The following is a 27,088-nucleotide window of genomic DNA, read 5'->3' on the forward strand; positions in this document are numbered from 1 at the left end:
GTAATCCCAGCACTTTGGGAGGCTGAGGCAGGAGATAACTTGAGGTCAGGAGTTCGAGACCAGCCTGGCCAACACAGTGAAACTCCATCTCTACCAAAAACTACAAAAAAATTAGCTGAGAGTGGCAACACAAGCCTATAGTTCTAGATACTCAGGAGGCTGAAACCGAAGAAACACCTGAACCCAGGAGGTAGAGGTTGCAGTGAGCCAAGATCATGCCACTGTACTCCAGCCCAGGCAACAGAATGAGACTTCGTCTCAATAATAATAATAATAATAATTCAAAATAGATTAAAGACCTAAACATAAGACCAGATACTATAAATATAAAACTTCTAAAAGAAAACATAGGGGGCCAGGTGCTGTGGCTGACACCTGTAATCCCAGCACTTTGGGAGGCCAAGGTAAGGAGAATCACTTGAGCCCAGGAGTTCGAGACCAGCCTGAGACTCTGTCTCTATTAAAAAATAAAAATAAAGCTTCCTAACACTGAATGTGGCGATGGTTTCTTGAATATGACACAAAAACACAAGCAACAAAAGCAAAAATAAACAAATAGAACTAAAAACTTTAAAACTTCTGCACCACAAAGGAAACAACAGAGGGAAAAGGCAACTTACGAAATAGGAAAAATATTTGCAAAACATACGTATGATAAGGAATTAATATCTAGAATATATTAAAAAATCCTACAACTCAACAACAAAAAAACAAATAGCTCGATTAAAAACTGATCAAATGATCTGAATAGACATTTAGCCAAAAATGATTAACAAGCATATGAAAAGATATTCAACATCACTAATCATTAAAGAAATGCAAATCAAAACCAAAATGAGATATCACCTCACATCTGTTAAGATGGCCACTATCAAAAAGACATAAAACAAATGTTGGTAAGGATGTGGAGAAATTGCAGCCCTTGCGTATTGATGGTGGGAATGTAAAATGGTACAGCTACTATCAAAACAGTATGGAGATTCCTCAAAAAATTAAAAATTTACCACATGATTCAGCAATCCCACTTTTGATTATATACAAAAGAAATGAAGAAGAATCTCAAAGAGATATTTGCACACCCACATTCATTACAGCATTACTCACAATAGCCAGGAGATGCAAGCAACCTAAACGTCCATAAAAACATGTGTATTAGTGAGTTTTCTTGCTGTAGATAAAGATATACCCAAGACTGGGCAATTTACAAAGAAAGAGGTTCAATTGAACTTACAGTTCCACATGGCTGGGGCGGCCTCACAATCATGGTGGAAGGAGGAGCAAGTCACATCTTACATGGATGGAGCAGGCAAAGAGAGAGAGAGAGAGCTTGTGCAGGGGAGCTCCTCTTTTTAAAACCATCAGATCTTGTGAAACTTATTCACTATCACGAGAACAACATGGGAAAGATTTGACCCCATGATTCAATTACCTCACACTGCATCCCTCCCACAACATGTGGAATTCAAGATGGGATTTGGGTGGGGACACAGACAAACCATATCAATATGAATAAAGAAAATGCGAAAAAAAAAAATGGGATATTATTCAGCCTTAAAAAAAAAAAGGAAATCCCGTCATATACTACAACATGGGAAAACCTTGAGGACATTACGCTAATTGAAAAAAGACAAATGCATGACTCCAATTATATAAGATATCTAAAGTAATCAAACTCTTAGAAAGTATTACAGTGGTTGCTAGGGGCTTGAGAGATGGAGAAAGGTGAGGTTGTTTTTTAATGGGTATAGAGTTTCAGTTCTGCAGGATAAAAAAGTTCTAGAGATGTGTTTCACAACAATGTACATACAGTAAACATCACAATAGATTTAAAAACGATTAAGATCATAAATTCCATGTTTTTTAACACAATAAAAAAAGACAAACTCACAGAACAGAAGGAACAAACTATTGATACATAAACCTATTGATACAAAAACCTAAATAAATCTCCAATTATACTGAGTAAAAAGGCTAATCCCAGGTTACATACTGTATGATTCCATTAATATAACATTCTTGAAATAATAAAAATATAAAGAGTAGATGAGTAGGTTGCCAGAGGTTAAGGAGGGTGAGGGGACAGGAGGGAAGTGAGTGTGGCTATAAAAGAGCAACATGAGAAACCCTTGCAGAAATGGAAATGTTCAGTATCTTGAGTGTATTGATATCAATATCCTGGTTTTGTTACTATTGTGTTTTCAAGATGTTACCACTGAGGGAAATTGGTAAAGGGTATAGGGGATCTCTCTGTATTATTTCCTAAAACTGCAAGTGAATCTACAATTATCTCAAAATAAAAATTTTAATTAATTTTAAGAAATATTTTCCCCAAATGGTAGAAGTTATGTGCTAACTGGAAATAATGTAGAGGAATACTTGTTTTTTTATGTAGGTGGGGGTAAAGGAGGTAGAAGGACCCAGAAAAATCTTTCCTATCTCATATCGCAAAAAATGAAATGTCCCAGCCTGATTACCCCAATGTTCACGCACAAACACCATTCTGGGAAACCCTATGTAATCATTTTCAGAAGGGAAGCCTGGCCTGTATGCTTCCTAAGTTTTGGTCTTCAAAGGCACACGTGTTGGTCCTGCAGTAAGAAACCAGAGAGGTAATTGTGGGCACCAGAAAAAGAGAGAGGAACGTCCACACACCAGAGCCAGTTTTCTGTGGGTGGCAGGCAAGTTTAGCTAGAGGGGCAAGCAGCCTTCATCACAGAGGTGTACTTCTGATTCAGCTCTGAAGAAGCCAGGGTTAATATCATCCTTGTGATATCATTTGAATAGAAAATGATGCATCCCTTTATTTCCAGGGCAGCTGCTTATAAATCTCCCTCATGAGTGTTTGGGGGTAACATCTTACAACACAATTTGGAAGAGCTATTATCTAGGGCCTAGTATGTTGGTTATAGGAGCTCTCCAATCATTCCTTGAAGGGAACACCATCACCCCATCAGTAAGCTGATTAGCTGTGTGGGCTGGCCAAATTTAATGGGAAAGAAAGAAGTGTACCATAAGCCACAGCAAAGTCTTCTCCATTACATTTGTCTATGTACTTCCACACTTCTGTAGCCCCCAGTTCTCAGAAGTGATGGGGACGGAGTTACTCATGGACACCAAAGTCAGCAATAATTAGCATTTACTGAGCACCTACCAGGGGCCAGGCACTGTGCTGAGTGTTCAGTGCACATCCCATGGCATTGTCTCAACAATCTGGTGGTGAAGAAGTTAGTATTATTTCCACCTTAGATCTCAGGAGACTGAGTTTCAGATATGTTACATGGTTTTCCCAAGGTCACACAGCTAGTAAAAGGCAGAGCTGGAATTCAAGGCTCAGGCCCCTCTATCTACCAAGCCTTTAGGAAGTATCAGGCAGTATCATATAAACAATGAAATCTGGGCTCTGAATTTTCTGATTTTGACCAGGTCCCCTCAACTCAATTAAAAGAGATCAGAGGAAAGGTGCTAGCTTTCTGCTGAACTGACATTTTCTTCACCCACCTGGTACACAGTAGGCACTTGATAAATGATTATTATGCTGAACTGACCTAGAGGAAAAAGGCCACTGAGGACCTCCCCCTCCACTGTGTGCACTGGGAGGAAGGGAAGCACCTGCCTTACCGGTTGGCAAGGCTATCTCTGTTCTTATCTGACTGGGACACAGCTCTGTAAAGACCTACAAGACAGATAGCCACAGACACACCATGATACCTTCAAGTGTGTAGGACAAAGAAATCCAGGGCAAGCCCCAGAGAATGGATGATGACCTCAGATGCAAAGTATGCAGTGAGCCAATTCTGGAACCTCAGCGAGTTTCACAGACTAAACAGTGGGAGGGAGCGAGCACTTGGGACTTGTGCTGACTGAGCAAGCAAAGTTACTGGGTGACTGCTGAGCTCACAGGAGAATCTTTCTTTGTGGGAATGCACTAGAAATACACCAGCAAGCTGAGACCCCACCCCCCCATACAAGCAGCATGGCCAGTTAGGCAGCTCCTCTGCCTTAGGCTGTTGGTTTTCCCACTGTTTCTGGGTTCATCCTCAAAAAGTGTGGGATGGAACAGAAACGGGACCCCCTCTGCTGAGAAAACCTGCAAAGAGACAAATTTTGATACTCGGAAACTACTGCAGCCGAAGAGTCTGGGCCAGGGGCTAGAGGAAAGGCTTACACAGCCACCTGGTAGTTTCAGACTCGGGGCAGGGAGCATGCAAGGAACGTAAGAAGAAAGACATTAATGAAGGAAAAATAGCCAAGGCCATACTAAAAATATTTCCCAGGCACATATTTCTCCCAATGCATAGCAGCTCTTTCAATTAAGGATGTGTCATTTCCTGGGTTATTAAGTCCAGATCATGGAACATTCCACTCTGGGACAGTAAAAGAGGGTCACGTTCTCAGCCTCCCCAGCACCAAAGCAGCTAAAAACAAGGATCACAGCCCCTAGTGTTTCCACCACTCCTGAGCTGCTTGGAAGCTTCCCCTCAGGGTATGTCTGTGGAAAGCCTTTCTCAGGTGTCTCAAATGTCCCCACGGTCACCTGGAAGAGGATCATCATCTCAAGCCAGTAAGCCCTTGCAAGAACCAGAATTTGGGGAAGCAGCAGCACTGGCGGCAACTTTGCCTTGGTTACTATGATAAATGGCCAGTAACCTTTAACATCTTCTAAAGCCAAAGTCACACAGAAAAAAGTCTGCCCTACTAGACTCAAAGAAATGTTAAAAGAAATCTCAGTGTCAGCTGGGCACAGTGGCTCACACCTGTAAGCCCAGCACTTTGGGAGGCTGAGGCAGGCAGATCACCTGAGGTCGGGAGTCTGAGACCAGCCTGATAGACATGGAGAAACCCTGTCTCTACTAAAAATACAAAATTATCCGGGCATGGTGGCGCATGCCTGTAATCCCAGCTACTTGGGAGGCTAACGCAGAAGAATCACTTGAACCCAGGTGGCGGAGGTTGCGGGGAGGTGGAGGTTGCGGTGAGCCGAAATCGCTCCATTGCACTCTAGCCTGGGCAACAAGAGTGAAACTCTGTCTCAAAAAAAAAAAAAGAAAGAAAGAAAGAAATCTTAGTGTCCTCTCAGTGTCGGGCACAGGGACGCGCATGCCATGGGTTTCCAATGACATCTGTCTCTCTGTGGGGAGGGGAGGGGTGACTATATGCACGGAATGGCCAAGGAGCCCTTGAGAGGTGTTCCAAACATTTAAGTAGTTTGGAACCGCTAGTATCTTCACATCTCTCAACCTGCATTTGAAGCCATTGGTTTGCAATTTAATTACCATAAGAGTTGAGCAGGTTCTTGTTAAAGGTGAATTGGGGAGAAACTGAATGGCAAAGCAGGCTTCAGAGGCAATACAAAAATTGAGAATTCCAAGTGGGAAAGGTTCTCAGAGCTCAGGCAAGTTTGGACCACACAGTGTTTTCCAACAAAATTTAAATGTCACCAATACTTAAAAATCAGGAGATTTCCGATAAAAAGAGGCTTTCCAACTTCTGTTTTAATGGAAATAATCAGCAGAAACGAGACCTGCATGTGGCACGCAGCTGGAGCCAAGGAGCAGCGGCCCCTCTGGACCAGGAATGCAGGCTCCAGCTGCCACCCCCACCCCCACCCCTACCCGGCACCCTTGTTTACTCAGAGCTCTGCCTCAGTTCCTCATCCTGCCTGCCACTTTTGAGTATTTGAGTGGGAAATTCCTAACCTAGTCCACCTCCTTTACGCCTACGGAGAATTGGCCCCATCTCTAACCCATCCTCAAACCCAGTCCCTTTGCTGGGATTCCCAGTGTTTCTGGATTCATCCTCAAAGAGTCTGAGATGGAGCAGACTGGGCCCCTCTGCTGGGAAGATCCAGGAGACTCCAATAAAGACTCAAAGGGCTTGGTGGCTCATGCCTGTAATCCCGGAACTTTGGGAGTCTGAGGTGGGAGGATCACTTGAGCCCAGGAGTTCGAGACCAGCCTGGGCAACACAGTGAGACCCCAATCTCTACAAAAAAAAAAATCAAAACTTAGCCAAGTGTGGTGGCACACACCTGTAGTACCAGATACTCAGAAGGCTGAGGCAGGAGGATCACTTGAACCCAGGAGGTTGAGGCTGCAGTGAGCCGTGATCAAACCACTGTACTCCAGCCTGGGTAACAGAGCGAAACTTTGTCTCAAAAAAAAAAAAAAAAGACTCAAAGGCAGCTGCAGCCAAATGATCTGTGACAGAAGAGGACATACCTCCTCAGTCCCCAGCAAGGCACTTCCTCAGATACCTCTCTCCTTTCCACCTGCAGCCCTACCTCTCCCCCAGTTAAGCCTGCCTCTGTCCCCAGATCAGAACCCATTCTTAAGGACAAGCATTTATATCCTTAGGGACTTTTCTTTTATGACTTCTGGTCCACTCTGGGGGAAAAGCAAATACTGCTTCACCAAAACTGTGCACCATGAAGTATTTCTCCCTTAGTTCAGATGGTGAACACAAGCACAGGCTACTCTAGATTCTCTCAAACACTCCCCGACTATTAATACTGAAGAATTTCTCAGGAAGCAGCAGGCCTGTCAAGGAAGGACTGTGTTCAATTAGAAGATGATGATCACAGAAATCAAAACACAAATAAAAACAGTTCTGGAGGATTCACTGATTTGTTTGTGCTTGACACAATGCTGGGCATTTTACATGTTAATTCTTACTTTTACAGACACCCTATAAAGCAGGAGGTATTGCCCTCTTTGTGTAGATGAAGAAAATGAACACATAAGTGTTCTGCTAATGTAATCATTTTTCTCCCTGGAGTAGTGGCTCTTGCACCTGCCTGGGCAGCCCTGGTCCTGATGTGAAAGCCCCTACCAGGACCGGCTCAGAGGAGGACTACTTACGGTCTGCTGTTCGCTTCCACCCCGCTGGCAGCAGTCTTTGACTCCAGGGCATTGTTGAAGTTGGAGATATTTTCAGAAGAGTAGAGGCCAGCTGGGTTGTTGTACTGGTTTGTGATGACCCTGGCGGTAGTGCTGGAGGCAGGCGAGGCGGTAAAGGGCATGGCACTTCGGTTGTGGGCGCTTCCTATGTGCAGGACCTCCTGCAGGCAGGGATCAGAGGACAAATCAAGGGGGGCATCCGATGCAAACCCCTTGATGGGCAGTGCAGGCTGAGTGCCAGGGAGAGGTGTTCCAGCTGCTAAGATGGCCCTAGTTCAACCCAAACTTTAGCTGAGGGGCACTGATACACCCGCTGAGACACACGGGCAATGACTGGGGAAGTTTCCCACAATGGGCACCTTTGGGAGTTCACATCCTCTGAATCATCTCTGCCTTTTGATTCTTCCTTGAGGCCCAGCAAAGCCTGCCCTCTGGGCACCCTCGGGCCAGACAGCCCTTGATGCTTTGGGCTGTAAGATTGAAGTCAGAGCTAAAACACGCTTTCAGGGCACATACCAAAGGGATTAAAGCACTAGGTGGAGAGAAACATGCAGCCACTTTGGTCAGTGCAAAACAGGAGATGATAAAAGGTGGAGATAAATTCTCCAGAAGTGAGCAGGTTAGACAAGCAAGATAAGAGGGTGTGGTGTCACAGGGGAAGCAGCTGCTGACTAGGCAGAGATGGCCTCAGTCTCCTGCAGAACAAGGGTAAAGGGAATTAAGGATCTATCTATTGTTTCTTCTGGGAGAAAGACAAGGCTAATCAGATAGAAGGTCAGGGGATACCTGTTACAGGGGCGGTACCCAGCAGAGCTGCAGAAAAGGACTTTGAGTTCCTTGTATTCTCATTCCCCTTTCTGTAATTTGAGAAAGTTCCCTCCACCCCCACCCTAGACTTGCTAGGAGTCAGGTGAATAATTACTACAGCTACAACATCTCAGAGCTCCTTTACAAACCCCCAAAACCACTTCTGAAATGAACATTCCTGTTTTCTAAAACTACAACTTTTCTACTTTTTCTTTCCCACCTGCCAGCATCACAGTTTTTCTGATAGCCCAATTAGCAGGGTCTTTTCTATATGGGTGTCTGGATCAACCCATGGCTTCTAGGTGATGCATGCTCTGTGCAGCCTGCTGAACTCAAAATGTGTCTTAGTGTCTGTGTTTTCCAGAAAAATCTTCCTGAACTCTAATCTCTTTATTAAAACACCCAGGCCCAGAACAGCTGCCCCCAAAAGAGTTTCTGTCATCTGTTGCACTTCCTTTTTTTCTCTTCTTTTTTGTTAAATCTTTAAGTATTTTATGCTTTCTTAAAAAAAAAAAAAATATGAAAACAGGTTTATTGAGTACCTAATTTAAAATAAAATAAAACAAATTGAAAATATTTTTATGTTTAAGATTTCTCTTTTTGGCCAAGCGCGGTGGCTCACACCTGTAATCCCAGCACTTTGGGAGGCCGAGGTGGGCAGATCACCTGAGGTCGGGAGTTCGAGACCAGCCTGACCAATATGGAGAAACCTCATCTCTACTAAAAATACAATATTTAGCCAAGCGTGATGGCGCATATCTGTAATCCCAGCTACTCGGGAGGCTGAGGCAGGAGAATCTCTTGAACCCGGGAGGCGGAGGTTGAGGTGAGCCGAGATTGCACCATTGCACTCCAGCCTGGGCAACAAGAGTAGAACTCTGTCTCAAAAAAAAAAAAAAGATTTCTTTTTTGGCTGGGTGCAGTGGCTCATGCCTGTAATCCCAACACTTTGGGAGTCCAAAGCAGGAGGATTGCTTGAGCCCAGGAGTTCGAAACCAGTCTGGGCAACATAGTAAGACCCCAGTCCTAAAAAAAAAAGTTAGACAGGCATGATGGTGCATGCCTACAGACCCAGCTACTTGAGAGGGCTGAGGAAGGAGGATAGTGTAAGCCCAGGAGATGGAGGCTGCAGTGTGCCATATCATGCCACTGCACATCAGCCTGGGTAACAGAGCAAGACTCCCATCTCTAAAAACACAAAACAGGCCAGGCACGGTGGCTCATTCCTGTAACTGCAGCACTTTGGGAAGCCAGTGCAAGAGGATCACCTGAGGTCAGGAATTCAAGGCCACTCTGGCCAAAACGGTGAAACCTCGTTTCTACTAAAATACAAAAATTAGCTAGGCGTGGTGGCACCTGCCTGTAATCCCAGCTACTCGGAGGCCGAGGCAAGAAAATCACTTGAACTCAGGAGGCGGAGGTTGCAGTGAGCTGAGACTGCGCCACTGCATTCCAGCCTGAGCGACAGAGCAACTCTGTCTCAGAAAAAATAAAAATAAATAATAAAAAATAAAAAAACAACACAAAATTTCAGCAGTTATCGAAGAGTAGTTAAGTAAATTTTTTGGCACAGCTACCCAAAGAAATCATATATAGTAATTAAAGGCTGTGGTCATGAAGACAGGAGATTTACAGATTGGTGGCCGGGGACCCTTGCCTACATATGTCGCAGCCAGGATGGTCATGCTTTCTTCTTCTCTCCATCCCCATGGCAATTCCTAGGAGCAGCAGAGGATGCAGAGCCCCAGGGAAGGGTCTTTATTTTTCTGCCTTGGCTCAATTTTTCCCTGCAATTTCCTGTTTGGCCATGAGCAAGGAATACCCCTCTGAGCCCATTTTTCACCTTTAAAATGTAGAAGAAAAAGCCTTCACAAGGATTTGTATGAGTTACCAGAGTGTCAAGTACAGTGCCTGGCTCGTGGCACATATTCATCCAGGGTCTATTCCCTTCTCCCTCCCCAGAAACACATTTCTAATTAGAATGGAAGTCAATGGAAAATTCAGGTTGAAAATTCGGATGATTTCACTTTATAAAGAATCTTTCAAGAATGCATCTGGTTTGTACATAAAAGGAATATCTCTACCCTCATCTGAATACTGACTGGTCTTTCCAGAAAGCAGGCAGATTCAGGGCTTGCCTTTTAGAAGGGATGACATAATTGTTTGGGCTTTGTATTTATCAGTCTCCAAGGAAACTCAATAATGAGGAAATACAAACTAGGTGTGTAACTATGCTGACCTCAGATAAGCTGGGGTGTTGGTTGGCATTACATGAACCAACAGATCTTTTTATTATAGATGAACTCTGCTCTTACTCATTTATCCTCTGCTTTAGAATGGCTGGAAGTAAAAGACTTTGGAAAAATGATGGGTGGGAAGTTTTTCTTACAGTAATAAAGCATTACTGGAATCACAAGAAAAATACTAGGGTTGAAAGTATTTGAGAATTCCTGTGATCTGAAGAGAACTACCTTCAAATGATTAATACAGGTAACTAGTTTATAGATTTAAAATGAAAATTCAAATATACTACAAATGAAAATTATAACTGAAATTTACATAATTACCTTATTTACATGAAAATGAGGATTTCAGATAGACCAAGTTAAAACGAAATCATTCCTTGTGTGTTATAAAATATGTAAAAATTAAAATTTAACAATTAAAATTTAACATTTATGGTAAATTTAATGAAGTAGCTGAAAACTCCCAAGGAAACTGAAACTAACTGTGGCATGTTTTAAATTAGTTTGCACAACGGCCAGTGTATAGACCAAGTGCCATTTTACAAACTTTTCTGAGAGGAGTTGTAGAGAAGAATATGTTCACGTCAGTTTTGAAATGATGCAAAATGATCCTTAAAATGACTCTTGGGATTTTTAATCATTATTTTTACTATCTTAAAATGGCAAAAAATTTGTGTGACTTCATTTTTGAAATTTTAATGGATTCTATTTGAGAAAATATGACTTATATCGAACCACCCAATTAACACACACTAATATACCAAGTGAGTTCAACGTCATACAAGTTTCTGTTTTATGTATAAAAGATAGCTAGCTATATATTGTATTTTAATTATATCTTAATTCACCATAAACACTAAATAGTATCCCCAATTTCAAAAAATAAATTAAATTTCAAATCTTCAACTTGGGTCAAATGCATAACCATCACAAACCAGTCTAAAATTTTCAAAAGGCATTATCAACATACTAGTTTATCATTACTAATTCATTAATGTATCCAACAGACACATACTTTATGACAAGTAGCATGTTGGGTGTGAGGAATTTTACAAAAGATGTTCTAAGCATCTCTAAGTTTGTCTCTTATTTCAAAAACAATACCCATGCATGCAGATGTGTAGAAGACACACATAAGGCAGAAAGAAATAAAATCATCTATAATCTAACTTCTGAGAGATGTATTCACAAATATGGGATCTTAGGGCAGTCTACTGTCCTGAGAAATTCTGTCTGGGTGACAAATTGTGTACTACATACTGCTTTTTTTATATTAATTGCCACTTTGTTTTAGTAATTTTAAAGTCTCACTAGAAGTTTCACTGTAACAAAAATAGAGATTTCCACTCCATGGCTCACAGAAACATAACAGGGGCATAAGGTGGGGAGAAGCAGGGCTTCCTATTACATATCCCCCGATTTCTTCCAGGCTCTAGGCCTCCAGACCTAAACTTATTTCCATCCCTGTCAGGATTCATTTGTTGCTAAAATCTATAACGAGCTGAATAGCTCCATGACTTCACTGTGATCCTGCCAACCCTTCCCACGCAGGAAGGCTTCCACCGGCTTCCCTTATCGCCTTCCGACCCCCTGCTTCCAGCCGAGGACACAGCGTCACTGCCCTGGGGTTTTCCAGCCCTTTCCTCCTGCAGTTCCCTTACGGGAAGAACTGAACAAGAGCCAGATACCAGCAGTGACAGTGGAGGGCTCTCCCTGCGGTCTCATCCTCAGGCCTCCAGGGCAGGAAAAACAGGAATGTGCTGAGCAGTGTCAGAAATGGCAAACTGCTGGGTGGTGAGAGTAGCGGCAATGGTGAGCAAGAACTTACCTGGGGTTCAGAGGCTAAATTCATCTTGTATGGATGACGCTTCCCCCCTTCCTCCGTCACCAGAGGAGACCAGACTTTATGTTCAGATCTACAACAGATTAACAAAGCTGCTGTTTCACTCATGCAAAATAAATAATACATACCAAAGACAAACTGGAAAAATGCCCCCTCTTTCCTGGACCAGACTCTGAACTAGCACCCTCCCATCAGCCCTACCTTCCATTTGCCACCAGGTTGATCTTTTAAACACCCCCATCTGATAACATTCATAGCTGATGCCTCCCAACACTTTGAGAGGCCGAGGTGGGTGAATCACTTGAGGTCTGGAGTTCGACATCAGCCTGGCCAACATGGTGAAACCCCATCTCCACTAAAAATACAAAAATTAGGCCGGGCGCGGTGGCTCAAGCCTGTAATCCTAGCACTTTGGGAGGCCGAGACGGGCGGATCACGAGGTCAGGAGATCGAGACCATCCTGGCTAACACGGTGAAACCCCGTCTCTACTAAAAAATACAAAAAACTAGCCGGGCGAGGTGGCTGGCGCCTGTAGTCCCAGCTACTCGGGAGGCTGAGGCAGGAGAATAGCGTAAACCCGGGAGGTGGAGCTTGCAGTGAGCTGACATCCGGCCACTGCACTCCAGTCTGGGCGACAGAGCGAGACTCCGTCTCAAAAAAAAAAATACAAAAATTAGCCAGGTGTGGTGGCATTCGCCTGTAATCCCAGCTACTCGGGAGGCTGAGGCAGGAGAATCGCTTAAACCCAGGAGGCAGAGGTTGCAGTGAGCCCAGAGAGTGCTACTGCACTTCAGCCTGAGTGACAGAGCAAGACTCCATCTCAAAAAAGAAAAAAAAAAAAAAAAAAATGAGAGAGAGAAGAATGCCCCTCTTTTGTGCTTATAGACAATTTTCTTTGTACCAATCACAGAGCAATGATTTTACTTTAGTCTCAGTTTTCATTAGTGTAGTTGTTTCCTCTCTTGCAGGTAGAAAATATTTATACTTATCTTTACTTATTTTATTTATTTATTTATTTATTTATTTATTTATTTATTTATTTATTTTTTGAGACAGAGTCTCGCTCTGTCGCCCAGGCTGGAGTGCAATGAATGGCATGATCTCGACTAACTGCACCTCCCAGGCTCAAGCGATTCTCCCACCTCAGCCTCCCGAGTAGCTGGGATTATAGGCACCTGCCATCATCCCTGGCTAATTTTTTTGTATTTTTGTAGAAACAGGGTTTCACCATGTTGGTCAGGCTGGTCTTGAACTCCTGACCTCAGGTGATCCACCCGCCTTGGCCTCCCAAAGTGCTGGGATTACAGGCATGAGCCACCACACCTGGCCATACTTAACTTTATATTTGTCACAATGTATGTGCCAGATATATACAAGATGTCCCTGTTTAACATGTCAGCAAATAAATTTAAAAATCAATTAATCAATCAATGAAAGAATGTCCTGAACTCAGGCTTGAAGGAGAGGATTTGGACTAAGATAGAAACAGAGATGAGAATGAAGGGCAGATGTGCTTTGGAGGGGGTAGTAATAACACGGTGTACCTCTCATGGGGTAGGTCTCTGAAATGTACAAAATATTTTGAGATACTCCCCTACACTCGATCCACCTGCTAGTCCTGTGCCACAAGGCCAAAAAAAAAAAAAAAAAAAAAGCAAAAAACATACTTCACAGATGAGAATGTAAGCAAAGGGTTCATGACAAAGAGCTATGGCAGCTAAGGTTAGTGAAATAACAGATGATCAGAATGAAACACTGAATTTGATGCAGTAGGAAATAGGGAGCCACTGAGGGTTGAACCAAATCACTTCTGAAATCCTGCCTTTGCAGGGCACCTTCCAAGGCTAAACGAAAGAATGGAAATTCTACCCTAATTACAGCTCCCGAGGTACTGTCCTCACTCATCCTTTTATCCCCAGCACTCCCTGCTTGTCATGTACTTAAAGTTACATTCAGCACTCTGCTGCTAATGTGTTGAAGTTTTTCTCTGTTATGGAAATCTCCTGGCATGGTACCCACTGCTCACTGCTCAGTACAGTGCAGTAGGAGCAGCATCCTCCTAAAGGACATTTTTTTTTTTTCTTGAGACAGTTTCGCTCTGTTGCCCAGGCTGGAGTGCAGTGGTGCCATCTCGGCTCACTGCAACCTCCGCCTCCTGGGTTCAAGTGATTCTCCTGCCTCAGCCACCCAAGTAGCTGGAACTACAGGTGCCTGCCACCACGCCCTGCTAATTTTCTAATTTTTAGTGGAGATACGGTTTCACTGTGTTGACCAGGCTGGTCTCAAACTCCAGACCTCAAGTGATTTGCCTGCCTTGGCCTCCCAAAGTGCTGGAATTACAGGCAGAGCCACCGCACCTGGCCAGGACATTTTACTTACTCAAAATTTTGGTTAGTTAAGTTGAATCAAATGAAAATGTAGATATCTTACTGAAAGAAGCCCACATCATAAGCAGCACTGTGAAAATTAGAGGGGGGCCGGGCATGGTGGCTCACATCTGTAATTCTAGCACTTTGGGAGGCCAAGTCAGGTGGATCACCTGAGGTCAGGAGTTTGAGGCCAGCCTGGCCAACATGGTGAAACCCCATCTCTACAAAAAATACAAAAATTAGCTGGCTGTGGTGGTGCAAATCTGTAATTCCAGCTACACAGCACTGAGCTAGAAGGTCTGGGGGATTCTGAGATAGGAAAGACAGTCCCTGCCCACAAACAGCTTCTACTCAATCAGAAATGAACAAGACGTTTCCATAGGCTTCACCTGGCAACAGTGAGAGTCATGTTGTCTGTGCAGGCTTTGATTCTGTTCTGAGCTTCCAAGTGCGTCATATTGCTAGTATTTTCCCCATCAATGGCTGTGATTACATCTCCGATACATAAATTAGCTAGAGCCGCCTTGCTTCCAGGAGTGACCTAGAAAAAAGGGGAGAGTAGGCTAGTTACTATTTGTCTCCAACCACTAAGTTATCACCAAGTTAAGTATTCACTGATATGGAGCAAAGCCCTGAAAAACAAAACAAGGCTGAAATCATAAGCTTAAATAATAACATTTATATTATGTTATCATTGACAAAGAGTGCTTTTCTAATATGATCTCATTGTATCCTTATAGCAACCTCGTGAGAAAGGAGGACAAATAGCAGTCCCCATTTCCAAGACAAGGAACTGAGGCTTACAAAGACCTATGGCTTACCCAGGATCACCCAACTAGTATATTATTATATTACTAGTCCTCCAATTAGTGTATTACTGAGCCAGGACACAAACCCTGAACAGATCTGATGTCCTTCCCACTGAACCATGTTTGCTTCCTTAAAATTAGTTAACAATTACATTTTTAAAAAAAAACACACATTTAGAGAACATTATATACTATAACACCATTTCTTTAAAAATCTTAATGTTATATATACAAAAGAAAGTAGAAACACTGCACACTAAATTGTTCACAGTTATACAGTTTTGCAATGTTTTTTACAATAATACTGAATTACTTTTTAATTTAAAAAATTATTGGCCAGGCATGGTGGCTCACACCTGTAATCCCCAGCACTTTGGGAGGCCAAGGCAGGCGGATCACCTGAGGTCAGGAGCTCAAGACCAGCCTGACCAACATGGTGAAACCCTGTCTCTACCAAAAACACAAAAAAATTAGCCAGGTGTGATCTTAGCTACTCAGGAAGCTGAGGCAGGAGGATCGCTTGAACCCGGAAGGTGGAGGTTGCAGTGAGCCAAGATCACGCCTCTGTACTCCAGCATGGGCAACAGAGTGAGATTTTGTCTCAAAAAATAATAATAAAATAAAAATAAAAAAATAAAAAATTGTTAAAAGCAATCAAGGATATCCTAAAGTATGGTAGTATAGGTTTATACTGGTTTAATCTCCCAAAATGACCAGGGTCATTCCATATAGGCAGCTGGTTTTCTGCAGACTGATGCTTCTAAAATCAGTGGTTCCAAATTGACAGATCACTGATGCTTGGGGGAAGCCAATCAATTACTGCAATAGGTCCTTAAATTCACCTGCCTATAGAGCAATACACGCAGACTCAATACATACCACATCTCCTACACTGATGGACAACTATTTTTCAAGTGAATATAGATGCTATTAAAATGAACAAGATCCAAACTCATTTTGAAATAGTACTCACCTCAGAGTACTATTTCTAACCAATGTATTTGGTCAGATTTTCTAAACTAAGGTATACTAAAAATATTACTGTCATCATCCCACGGTAAGTCCACAACTTTTTTTTCCACATTACAAGACCTTCCTGGATGGGAATTCCAAGCCCGCAGGGGCAGGGTGGCAGTAACACCCCAGGCTCCCAGTGCCCACAGGGCTCTGGCCACCCTTTGGAGAAGGCCCTTGACTCTTGAGATCCAATTGAGAAAGATCTTATGAACACCTGGGTGTCTCCTTATGGCTGAACCACAGGTAACAGGTTCTTCAAGGCACCAAACCAGGACACACAAGTTAGGCCCTAAACCTCAGTATCTGATGCAGTTTTCAGCAGCTACAGTTTCCAATTAGCCCTCAGCGCAGCTAGTGTGGTGCCGCTATTATGGTGCATTCCCCATCAGCACCCTGACCCCATAAAATGAGGACAAGACAAGCTGATCCTTGAGGTCCCTTCTGGCCCGCACATTCTATGACTTTATCAGGCAAAACTCTCCTGGAATGTGGCAGGATGTGGAAACCAGTACCGAGATCCTGACCTCGTAACCTTCCTTTCTGGCTTTCCCATCATTTGTTTACCAGAGATCTGGGTTTTAGGAAACGAAAGCAGCCTCTTGATTCAAGGTTCAGATCTTCCCCTCATCCAGCCACTGGGACAGGACTTTTAATCCAGGCAAGCACAGGCCGCTCTCATTTCAGTGAACAATGGAGAATTAGCTTCTGAGTCATCCAGTGCACACAATTAAAAAAAAAAATCCTCCATTTTCTGACCTATTGTCCTGAGAAGATTGATCTGGTGCATCCTCATATACGTTTCACTGTTACTAAAGGACAACGCAGGCTTATTTTTTAAATGGCCCTAAGCATCACTTTATTTGGGATTGGCAAGGGTTCTTGACGGGCAAACTCTAACTCCAAGGAGAGTAACCTGAATCAAGGAGAATAATGCCTGATGGAACTCACTTATCATGGCTAAATCTAGCAGTTTCAAAGAGCAGTCCCCTTAGGACGAAATCCAAAATCCTTAACAAGGCCGCTAAAGCCAGTGCCTCCCTCCCCAGCCGCATCATGCCTCTTCCCCACTGGGCTCTAGCTACAGGGGGGGGGTCTCAGGACTTTCACACCTGCTTTTACCTCGGCCTGATTAACTTCTCATCTTCCAGGTGTCTGTGTAAACAACCCTTCTTCTCAAAGAGGCCTTCCCTCAACGTCCAATCTAAGCTATACCCCCACAGTCTTTTTTTTTTTTTTTTTTTTTGAGACTGAGTTTCACTCTTGTTGCCAGGCTGGAGTGCAGTGGCGCAATCTCAGCTCACTGCAACCTCCACCTCCCGGGTTCAAGCGATTCTCCTGTCTCAGCCTCCTGAGTAGCTGGGATTACAGGCTACGCCACCATGCCCAGCTAATTTTTTACATTTTTAGAAGAGATGGGGTTTTTTCACCACGTTGGCCAGGCTGGTCTCAAACTCCTGACCTCAGGTGATCCACCCGCCTAGGCCTCCCAAGTGCCGAGATTACAGGCATGAGCCACCACTCCCAGTCATCCTTTTAGTATACTTGGTTCTTCCTCATGGCACTGGTCACTTTATGTTTCCAAACCTCCTTGGTGGGTTAGTTTGTTTAATGTTGAAAGGCCTACTCAGCAGTAAGGAGCATGAGGACAGGATTTTGTCTGCCTTCTGTGCTGTGATATTGCAAAAATTTTAACAGTGAGAAAATTATGACAGTGAAAGAGATCTGGCCTAAGCAACTCCATCTTGCCTTTAATCTCCAAACTGTCCTTGATCATTCCTGGGCATCAGCAAAGCTAACTTTGGGAGAAATTTTAGTGTATAGTTTAAATGATGGTAGCACTTTCTAAAACTAAACTGTCTTTGAAAAACTAATGAAAGGCCACCAGGTTAGGAGGACGAGAGGGGCCTGAATTCTGCTAATATATAGGTATAGTTAAATGATTACCAGCCATTATTCCAGAGCTCACAATATTTGTAACTTCCCCAGTTACTCCTGTAAATAACACCCCTATTGTAGAACCTAAGACTGGCCTTTCACGATGTCCTTTCAGGCTTGTGCATTTCTGACTACCAGATGCCCCCCACCAACATGCAAACTCAACACACCATTTTCCATACCCCTGTGATGACATGCCCAACCAATCAGCATTGACGTTCCCTAGCCCCCTGCCTGCCGAACTCCTAGCCTCCAACTTTCGTGGAGGCTGATTTGAGTAATAATAAAACTCAAGTCTTCCATTTAGTCAGCTCTATGTGTGTTAAACTTTCTGTATCGCAAATCCTCTGTCTTGATAAATCAGCTCTATCTGGGCAATGGGCAAGAACCCATTGGGCAGTTACAGTATCCTCAGCACCCAATAACTGGAACATAGTAGGTGCTCAATAAATATCTGTATAATAAACAACTGGCTCTAAAACACCTAGTGTTGTTAAATATGTAATCAGGCTGCTTCTTTTTATCTTTAAAACGAGTTATTTCAAAAACACCAAAAATATTTTTATTTCAAAAATCAAATAATCATTTCCCTCTACATTGCTATCCTGAAGCATGACCACTCACAAAACTCAAATAATGAGATTGGAACTGGAGAGGTTGAGAAGATGAAAAAAAAGTTTCCTTTCACTTTTTTACACTGAACTGCTGAGAAGTCCAGAATGTCCAGCATTTGGTTCCAACTGTTTTGTGGGAGAGACATTTCTGCTAAGTATATCTCAACAGGTCCTGGACAAGCTAGAACCAGTCTTAGGAGCCCCAAGCCTGAGTAATTGAGGTCTGGTCATCCTATCTTTCAGTCTAATTTCTTTGTTGCTTTTTTTTTAAAGCCAAACTGGTAAGAAGCCAAAGGAAATCTCAGAAAGTCACAAGCAACATCAGATAGGACTTGAAAGAAATTACACATACAGATTAAGTTCACATTCTTTTATGAGATATCTTTTTTGGAGGAAAAAGTGGATTTAAACAAATTATGGGATTTGCCTTTCCAAAGCCCTTTCATATACAATCTCCTATTTGAGATAATAATATGATTACCTCACCATCAACATATTAGATAAACTTTACCATTAAGGAAACTGAGATTCAGAGAAATTGTGAGGGGTTCAAGTTCACACAGCTAAAAGCTAAGTCTGAACTTGAAAGGCTCTCTTATTGCAAATTCCATTCCTTTTTGCTTTAGCACACTGCCACAAGCAGAGGCTCCAAACTCAACTGTCAAAGCCAAAAAAAAAAAAAAAAAAAAAAGTCCAGGAGACTCATCTGCAGTGGCCTTCTACATAGGACCTGGGGTGTCACAAAGTCCTGCTGCTGGCTGAGTGCCTCCCCACCACGGGACAGTCACTCCCCCACCCTGTACTGATCTGGGGCCCAGTAACCCCACCCATTATAAAATTAACAAATCCTAACACAGAGTGACAAAGGTTACGAGACAGAAGTCCTGTGCCTCTAACACTGGATAGTTCCTGTCTTGAATGGTGGATTCCAATCCTTGCCAAACACTATTAATCACAATCATAATCATAACGACAGCCATCAGTTAATGAGCGTTTAGGTACCAAGCATGACAAAGTCTTTAGCAAGGGTTAACTCACCAATATTCACGTGATGCTACCAGACAGGCAATGTTATCTGCATCATTACAGAAGAGGAAATGGAGGAACAGGGGTTAAGCAGTTTGCCTGAGGTTGCACAGCTGGTGAGCGGCAGGCCACAGCAGGCTCCAGAGTCCACCCACTTAACCAGCTAGGCCACATTATCTGTTCTAATTTCCTCCTGACCATCAAGTTCATCAGAACCAGCTCCTAATGGAGTCAGCTTCAATTTCTTAAAAAAAAAAAAAAAAACTTCTGGGCCAGGCATGGTGGCTCATGACTATAATCCCAGCACTGTGGGAGACCAAGGTAAGTGGCTCGCCTTGAGCTCAGGAGTTCGAGACCAGCCTGGGCGACATGGCAAAACCCTGTCGCTACAAAATACAAAAAAATTTTGAGGGAGTGGTGGCACATGCCGGTAGTCCCAGCTACTCAGGAGGCTGAGGTGGGAGGATGGCTGGTGCCCAGGAGGTAGAGGCTGCAGTGAGCTAAGACTGTGCCACTAAACTCCAGCCTGGGTGATGGGGTGAGACTTTGTCTCAGAAAAAGAAAAAAAAATTGTATACTCACCCCCATTTGTTCAATGAACATGCCATTCATTGCCAGCCTTCTTCGCCAGAGACCATACAACTAGATCACACAACTCTTGCTGCATAAGAATAAATGGGGACAGGAATGGTGGCTCAGGCCTGTAATCCAAGCACTTTTGGGAGGTCAGAGGGCCAGATGGCAGGCAGATCACAGGAGCTCAGGAGTTCAAGACCAGCCTGGCCAACATGGTGAAACCCCGTCTCTACTAAAAATACAAAAATTAGCCAGCTGTGGTGATGCACACCACCTGTAATCCCAATTACGCAGGGAGCTGAGACAGGAGAATTGCTTGAACCCGGGAGGCAGAGGTTGCAGTGAACCAAGATCGCACCACTGCACTCCAGCCTGGGAGACAGAGTAAGACTGTCTAAAAAAAAAAAGAGCAAATAGGTTTAGGCACAATTTCCACTAATGAACAATCTACCATTTTCTGCTCAATTCATTCTTGTGTCCCTCACTTTTTGTCCCCACCAGCACCCCCAGGTAGATACTGCTTGTTTAGAGGCCAACACGTTCTCTACTCCAAGTTCATACTGCATCTTTAAGACCTGTCCACTGCTGCCAGTCCTGAGCACATAAGAAGGCTTTTGAAGTTTAATTGCACTTCTAACTGGTGTAAATAAAATAGGATGACGATGTAGCTCTCCCACTTTCTTCAACTTACATTTAAATAACTACATACCTAAATGACACTACTATCATACAGAACTGGATGCATACCCATGACAAATAAAAAGATAACTCTCCTCCTCCATGATAATGGCATGTTTCCACTTCATCCCTCCCCTGTTCCCTGCTTCTCTCTCTGTTCACTCACTTATCAGACATCCTTATGTACATTCTGAAAGACAGTGTAACTTGTTCATTAAGATGTGGTTTCTGGAGTCAGATGGTCAGGGTTCAAGTCCTGCCTGGCTTGTGAGCTAAGTGTCCTTGGGCAGGATATTTTACCTCTGTGTAAACAAGGATGCAGCAGGATGAAAAGAACAGCTTTGACATCAGAAGCCTGTTGCAAGGATTACATGAGGCAATGTAGGCAGAGCCCCCACTGTCAGGGCTCCAGAAATGTAAGCTATTGTTTGTAGATTCCAGGAACCACACAAGGCACTGGAACGCAGCTGTGAAAAGGGTGGTGCCTGCCATCAAGAAGCTCACAATCTCCTGGGGGAGACAAGCATGTACAACAGCTGATGAGTGTGGTGCTAGAACCAACAAGACAGTAGGAGCCTAAAGGTGGAATCACGGAACACTCCCTGGAGCAGGTGCTGCTTAAAACTGTGCAAAGCCACAAAAGGAAAAAAGCAAAAGGAAAGAGCATGCCAAGTCTCAAGAAAGAAAGAAAAGAAAGAAATGTAGCAAGTGAAGGGAGAGGACGGGGATGAGGCTGGAGATGTAAACACAGACTAGGAGACCAACAAAGAAGTTGAAATATAGCATCTGACATGGACTGCCCAGTTAACTGCTAAGAAACAACCACTGAGCCTTAGCTCTGCTGAGATTAAGCTGACTGCATTTGACAGACACTCTCTAACAGCCGCTCAAAGCAGCAAACCCATTCAAGGGATCACCCGTTCAGCCTCTAGGTCAGCCATTCTGTGGCTGGCTTTCCCTAGTGGGTCTTTCAGAAGGCAGTCCTACTTAAAAATCACATGTTCTACTGACAGCTAGATGGGGTTCCTTTAACTCACTGGCTCAAGATTGAAACCTAGAGGCCCCTGAAATGGACGCAGCCCGCAGTCTTGTTTTTTTCTTACATTTAAATTACATGCCAATATTCATATATCAGCAAATTTCACTCAAACCCCTAGATTCTCATCTTCTTTTGAAAAATCAGAAAATCTGGCAATTCTGGGCCTAGATTCCCATATGGCAACAATCAGCACCAAATGAGGAGCCTCTGATCCTCTATATGAGACACATGCTCTCCATTTAGCCATAGGCTCTACTATGCTCTACTACCCCAGCCACAGAAACCCAGTACCTGTTAACATTTATCATCATTCTTGCAGCTATTAGTTTTCTGACTACCTCACCTACTCAAAACTCACTTATTATGGTATATAAGTTTCTAGACACTTTTTCCCATTTTAATATATACATATGATTATACTTTATACCACCATATAACTACCTTCTTGACTCTTCTAATACAGTATGAGGAAAAAATAATTGAGTAGAGCTTGCTGGGTGAGGCAATTCAAACCTCAACTCTAATGCTTTTCCTCTCCACTGCCTTAAAGGATGCCAGTTTTTAGGGGAAACCATTTTGGAGGTCTGGTCCATCATCGTTTGTTGATTCAACCAACATGCTGAGCTCTGTATGCTACATACTGGGCAGAGTCAGAGTTCACTGTGATTATTCAGGGGAGTAAAACATTGTCCCTGTGCTAAAAAACGGTTTGGACTAGGGATTATAAGTTGCCTTCTGTAAAATTACTAAAGCAGAAATGAATGCAGCAAGAAAATATGATTCTAAAACAAGACAAGCAACATTCTTATTTAATTCTCATAGGCAAAGAAACAGTGTTGGTGGGCAAAGACAAGACAGCAGAGATCCCATTGGGGGCCCACTGGGATTCAGAGATGAGGAAAAATATTATTTACCAGGCAACTTCCTGCTGCAAACAGGCCATATGCTTCAATTCTAGGCAACATAAACCCAATGCCAGCTTTTTTTTTTTTTTTTTTTGAGACAAAGTCTCGCTCTGTCACCGAGGCTGGAGTGCGGTGGCGTGATCTCAGCTCACTGCAACCTCCGCCTTCCAGATTCAAGCAGTTCTCTATCTCAGCCTCCCGAGTAGCTGGGATTATAGGCAAGTGCCACCATGCCCGGCTAATTTTTGTATTTTTAATAGAGACAGGGTTTCACCATCTTGGCCAGGCTGGTCTTGAACTCCTGACCTGTGACCCACCTGCCTCAGCCTCCCAAAGTGCTAGGATTACAGGCGTGACCCACTGCGCCCGGCCCCAGCTTCTTAAAAGTTGCATTTTTTAAAATGTTCTTTTACATATATAACATACAGAATTTAACAAAAATGAGTAAGTATGAGCATATTAGTCCTTTTTAGTAAATTTTCTTTTAAAAAAAACAAATTTTAGGCCAGGCATGGTGGCTCACACCTGTAATCCCAGCTCTTTGGGAGGCCAGGGTGGGTGGATCACTAGAGGTCAGGAGCTCAAGACCAGCCTGGCCAACATGGCAAAACCCTATCTCTACTAAAAATACAAAAAATTAGCCGGGTGGGGGCAGGTGCCTGTAATCCCAGCTACTCATGAGGCTGAGGCAGGAGAATCACTTGAACCTGGGAGGCAGAGGTTACAGTGAGCCAAGATCACCCCACTGCACTCTAGCCTGGGCAACAGAGCGAGATTCCATCTCCAAAAAAAAAAAAAAAAATTAAAAAAAAAACTCTTAGATTGCCTCCTAGCCCCTTGATACAAATGAGTCTGTGACCACTGGCTCAGTTTAAAAGTTATAGAAAGCAGGATTATATGTAGAAATACTTTATGACTAGGATTACCAAACACCCTGATTTGCCCAAAACAGTAACCTATTTTCCCAGCTTAACTATCAAGACCACCCCATTTCATTCTCAGAAGTACTCCAGCCTGGATGATAAACGGTACTGCTGCCTTTTTGACAGAGGTGGGGGTTTGAACCAAATACTTGTCAAATGGTTTAAATGGTTCTAAGGCAGAGGTTTTTGTTTTATTTTTTTCTTTTTCTTGAGGGAAAAGCCGTGTCTATTCAGAAGGTTTATTTGTGAACAGGTCTACAGGTCAATTTCCTGACTCTTGATGGAACATTGTTAACCTTGCCCCTTGGAGTTGGCATCTAAACCTCATGCCAGAAATCAACCCCGCTCACTAACACTCAGCCAACTGTGATATTTGCAAGGATGAGGCAATGGTTTCCAAACAGGTTGGTCTTCAGAGCCCATGGGGGCAGGGATTAAAAATATAGATAGAGCTCTACACCCCATCTCAGATCCACCAAAGATAGCCTATACAGTGAAATCCAAGAACCCATATATTTTTAAAGCTTCCCAGAAAATGTTAATGCTCATCAGGTTTGGAAACACCAAGGGAGATGATGACTATCTTTTCCCCTTAAACTCTCTCCCTGAGTGAATGTTAAAGTCAACAGGTAGACAAAAAGTAATTAGACCCTAAAATCTGAGCTCCTCCAGAAACGCCTTCAAGGGCAGAACTTATACTCCTATAAAATACATAGAAAGTCCTTGAAAGGAGTATCCATTAGAACAGTATTTATTTATCTCTTACCAAAACAGACTTAAAAAAAAAAAAATAGGCCAGGCAGGGGTGGCTCATGCCCGTAATCCCAGCACTTTGGGAGGCCACAGCAGGAAGATTGCCTAAGCCCAGGAACTTGAAACTAGCCTGGGCAACATAGTGGGACCCTGTCTCTAAATAAATTAAAAATTAGCCAGGCATGCAGTCACAGCTACTCGAGGAGACTGAGGTGGGAGGATCGCTTAAGCTGGGAGGAGGTCGAGACTGCAGTTAGCTATGAGCACCACTACACTCCAGCTTGGGCGACAGAGCAGGACGCTGTCTCAAACAAAAAAATACAGCCCCTGTAATGTTGGTTAACACCCCTGAAAGTGCTATGCAAATGGAGCATTATATAAGTCATTTTGCTTTGTTTTTTTATTAAACAGAGATGGGGGTCTCGCTGTGTTGGCCAGGGTGGTCTTGAACTCCTGGCCTCAAGCAATCCTCACACCTCGGCCTTCCAAAGTGTTAGTTTCACAGGCATGAGCCACTGCGTCCATCCAGTAGAAGTATAATTAACTCCAAACAAGATTCTAAATAACTCAACGTGGGTCCTATTTTCCCTTGGCCAGAAAACTCACAGCTAAATGTAGTGTGCAATTACAGAACCAACTGATTCAAAGTTCCTGGCACTTCTCTCTCTTTCCTCTTCTATGTTCCAATTTTTTGTTAAATCTTATGTGTGTTCTTGTGTTTTAAATATTGTAAATATGTAAGTAAGTGAAAGACAAGCCTAAGACAAGCCTGCAAGTAAGTGAAAGAGACAGCCTAAATAATAATAGTATTAATAATAATAATATACAACTGGGATAGAGAAATGTGAGATTCAAGTTCAATCTCAATGCTACACGCCTTTAAGCATAATCTCCGCTGATTTAATAGTTGTGTCGAGGTATCTGGGTACAAATTTAACAGTTTCTAAACTGGGGATAAAGCAGGACCCAGCCCTGTAGGATGCCATTTAGATGTGGAATTTGAACTCTCTTTAGTCAGAATCTTCTGACTCAGTATGTTTGTAGGCCGAGGCTGTGGCACAGACTTCACAGTCACATTATAGCTGCAGAAGCTGTATGCACTTATACAGGGTGACCTGAAAACATAAGACTGTTTCAAAATGTTCTTGGTTAGTCTATGACCATTTTCTCAGGGAAGTGAGGCAATAAAATAGGGTAAGTGCTTGTAGATAAGTTGTGCCTTAATCCAGCTTCACACTGTGCATGATGCAAAAAGAAGTTATTAGTGCTAAGGGGTGACAGTTCAAAGAGATGTGCTCCTCTCTCAGTCTGAAAGACCAACAACCATTTCTCAGATAGGAATACAATAAAACAGGTAGCCAAATAGAATACCCTGACTAAATTCTTAAGAAGTCATCGAGGCCAGGCGCGGTGGCTCATGCCGGTAATCGCAGCACTTTGGGAGGCTAAGACGGGCGGATCACTTGAAGTCAGGAGTTCAAGGCCTGTTCACCAACATGGTGAAACTCCATCTCTACTAAAAACACAAAAATTAGTCAGGTATGATGGCGCATGCTTGTAATCCCAGCTACCTGGGAGGCTGAGGTGGAAGGATCACTTGAACCCAGGAGATGGAGGTTGCAATGAGCCGAGATCATGCCACTGCACTCCAGCCCAGGCGACAGAGCGAGACTCCATCATGATGTCATCAAGTTCCTCAAAAGTTTCCAAACAAGCTCCTATGAGCCCTATGTGCTTTTAAATAGCTCCAACAGCTACCACCCATAACCCAAAGCCTAAACACTCACTAAACCTTGAGGGAATTACTCTCTCTGACTCAGTATCTTCATTTGTCAAATGAAATTCATAATACATCAACCTCATCAGGTTGCTGGAAAGGTTAAATGAGACTGCGTTTGTAAAGAGTTCAGAACAATGCCTGGCATGTAATAAACACTCAATATACAGTAGCTACCATTAATATTTGTTTAAGAGTACCACTAGGCTCTCTCTATATATCATATTAATCCTCACCACAACCTTTGAAGACAAGAGCTATTATTCCTACATTGCAAATGAGGGCACTGAATTTTCAGGGGTTAACCTATCCAAGAACATACAAGCTAGTAAATGGACAAGATAAGGTTTGAGCCAGATCTAGCAGATATCAAAAATGTATTTTTCCCTTGACATTAAGATATCTTTAATTCTTGATTTGTTACAGTAAAAATAAGGCAGAAAGCACAAAGCAATGAAGTCCAAATAGTTCACTGCGATATAGTAATTTGGTTTTAGAAATGCTACGTGTATGGAAAAAGTCTGGAAATGTTTGCAGCCAGCTGTTCACTGTGTTTACCTCTGTAAAGTAAGATTGGGAAAGCCTTTTACCTTATGCTTTCTGTAGGTTTATATTGTCCGATCTTTTAAACAATGACACGGGCTTCTATGTAACCTTTACTGAAGGATGACATGTATACAGCACAAATGCTAACTATACAGCTGATTGAATTCTCACATACAGAACACACCCAAGGAAACAGCATGAGATAAAGAAACAGAACATTACCTGAACTGCTAAACCTCCCTGTGCCCGCTTTCTGTCACTGACCTCCTAGCAGAGGTCTGCCATGATCCTGACTGCTAACACTGTAGATTAATTCTGTCTAATTTTA

General features: G+C 43.0%; 1 protein-coding gene across 1 annotated transcript in view; it reads right to left on the minus strand.

Moving 5' to 3' along the window:
- Positions 1 to 27,088, minus strand: part of PDLIM1 (PDZ and LIM domain 1) — a 53,734-nt gene that overhangs the window by 19,253 nt on the left and 7,393 nt on the right. Inside the window, exons 2-4 of the mRNA XM_025396493.1 lie at positions 14,552 to 14,703; positions 11,778 to 11,865; positions 6,858 to 7,057 (exon numbers count right to left, since the gene is read on the minus strand). Coding sequence (XP_025252278.1) covers positions 6,858 to 7,057; positions 11,778 to 11,865; positions 14,552 to 14,703 — 440 coding nt within the window. The remainder of the gene's footprint in view (positions 1 to 6,857; positions 7,058 to 11,777; positions 11,866 to 14,551; positions 14,704 to 27,088) is intronic.

This window comes from Theropithecus gelada, chromosome 9 (assembly GCF_003255815.1).
Source record: "Theropithecus gelada isolate Dixy chromosome 9, Tgel_1.0, whole genome shotgun sequence".
Taxonomy (NCBI): Eukaryota; Metazoa; Chordata; class Mammalia; order Primates; family Cercopithecidae; genus Theropithecus; species Theropithecus gelada.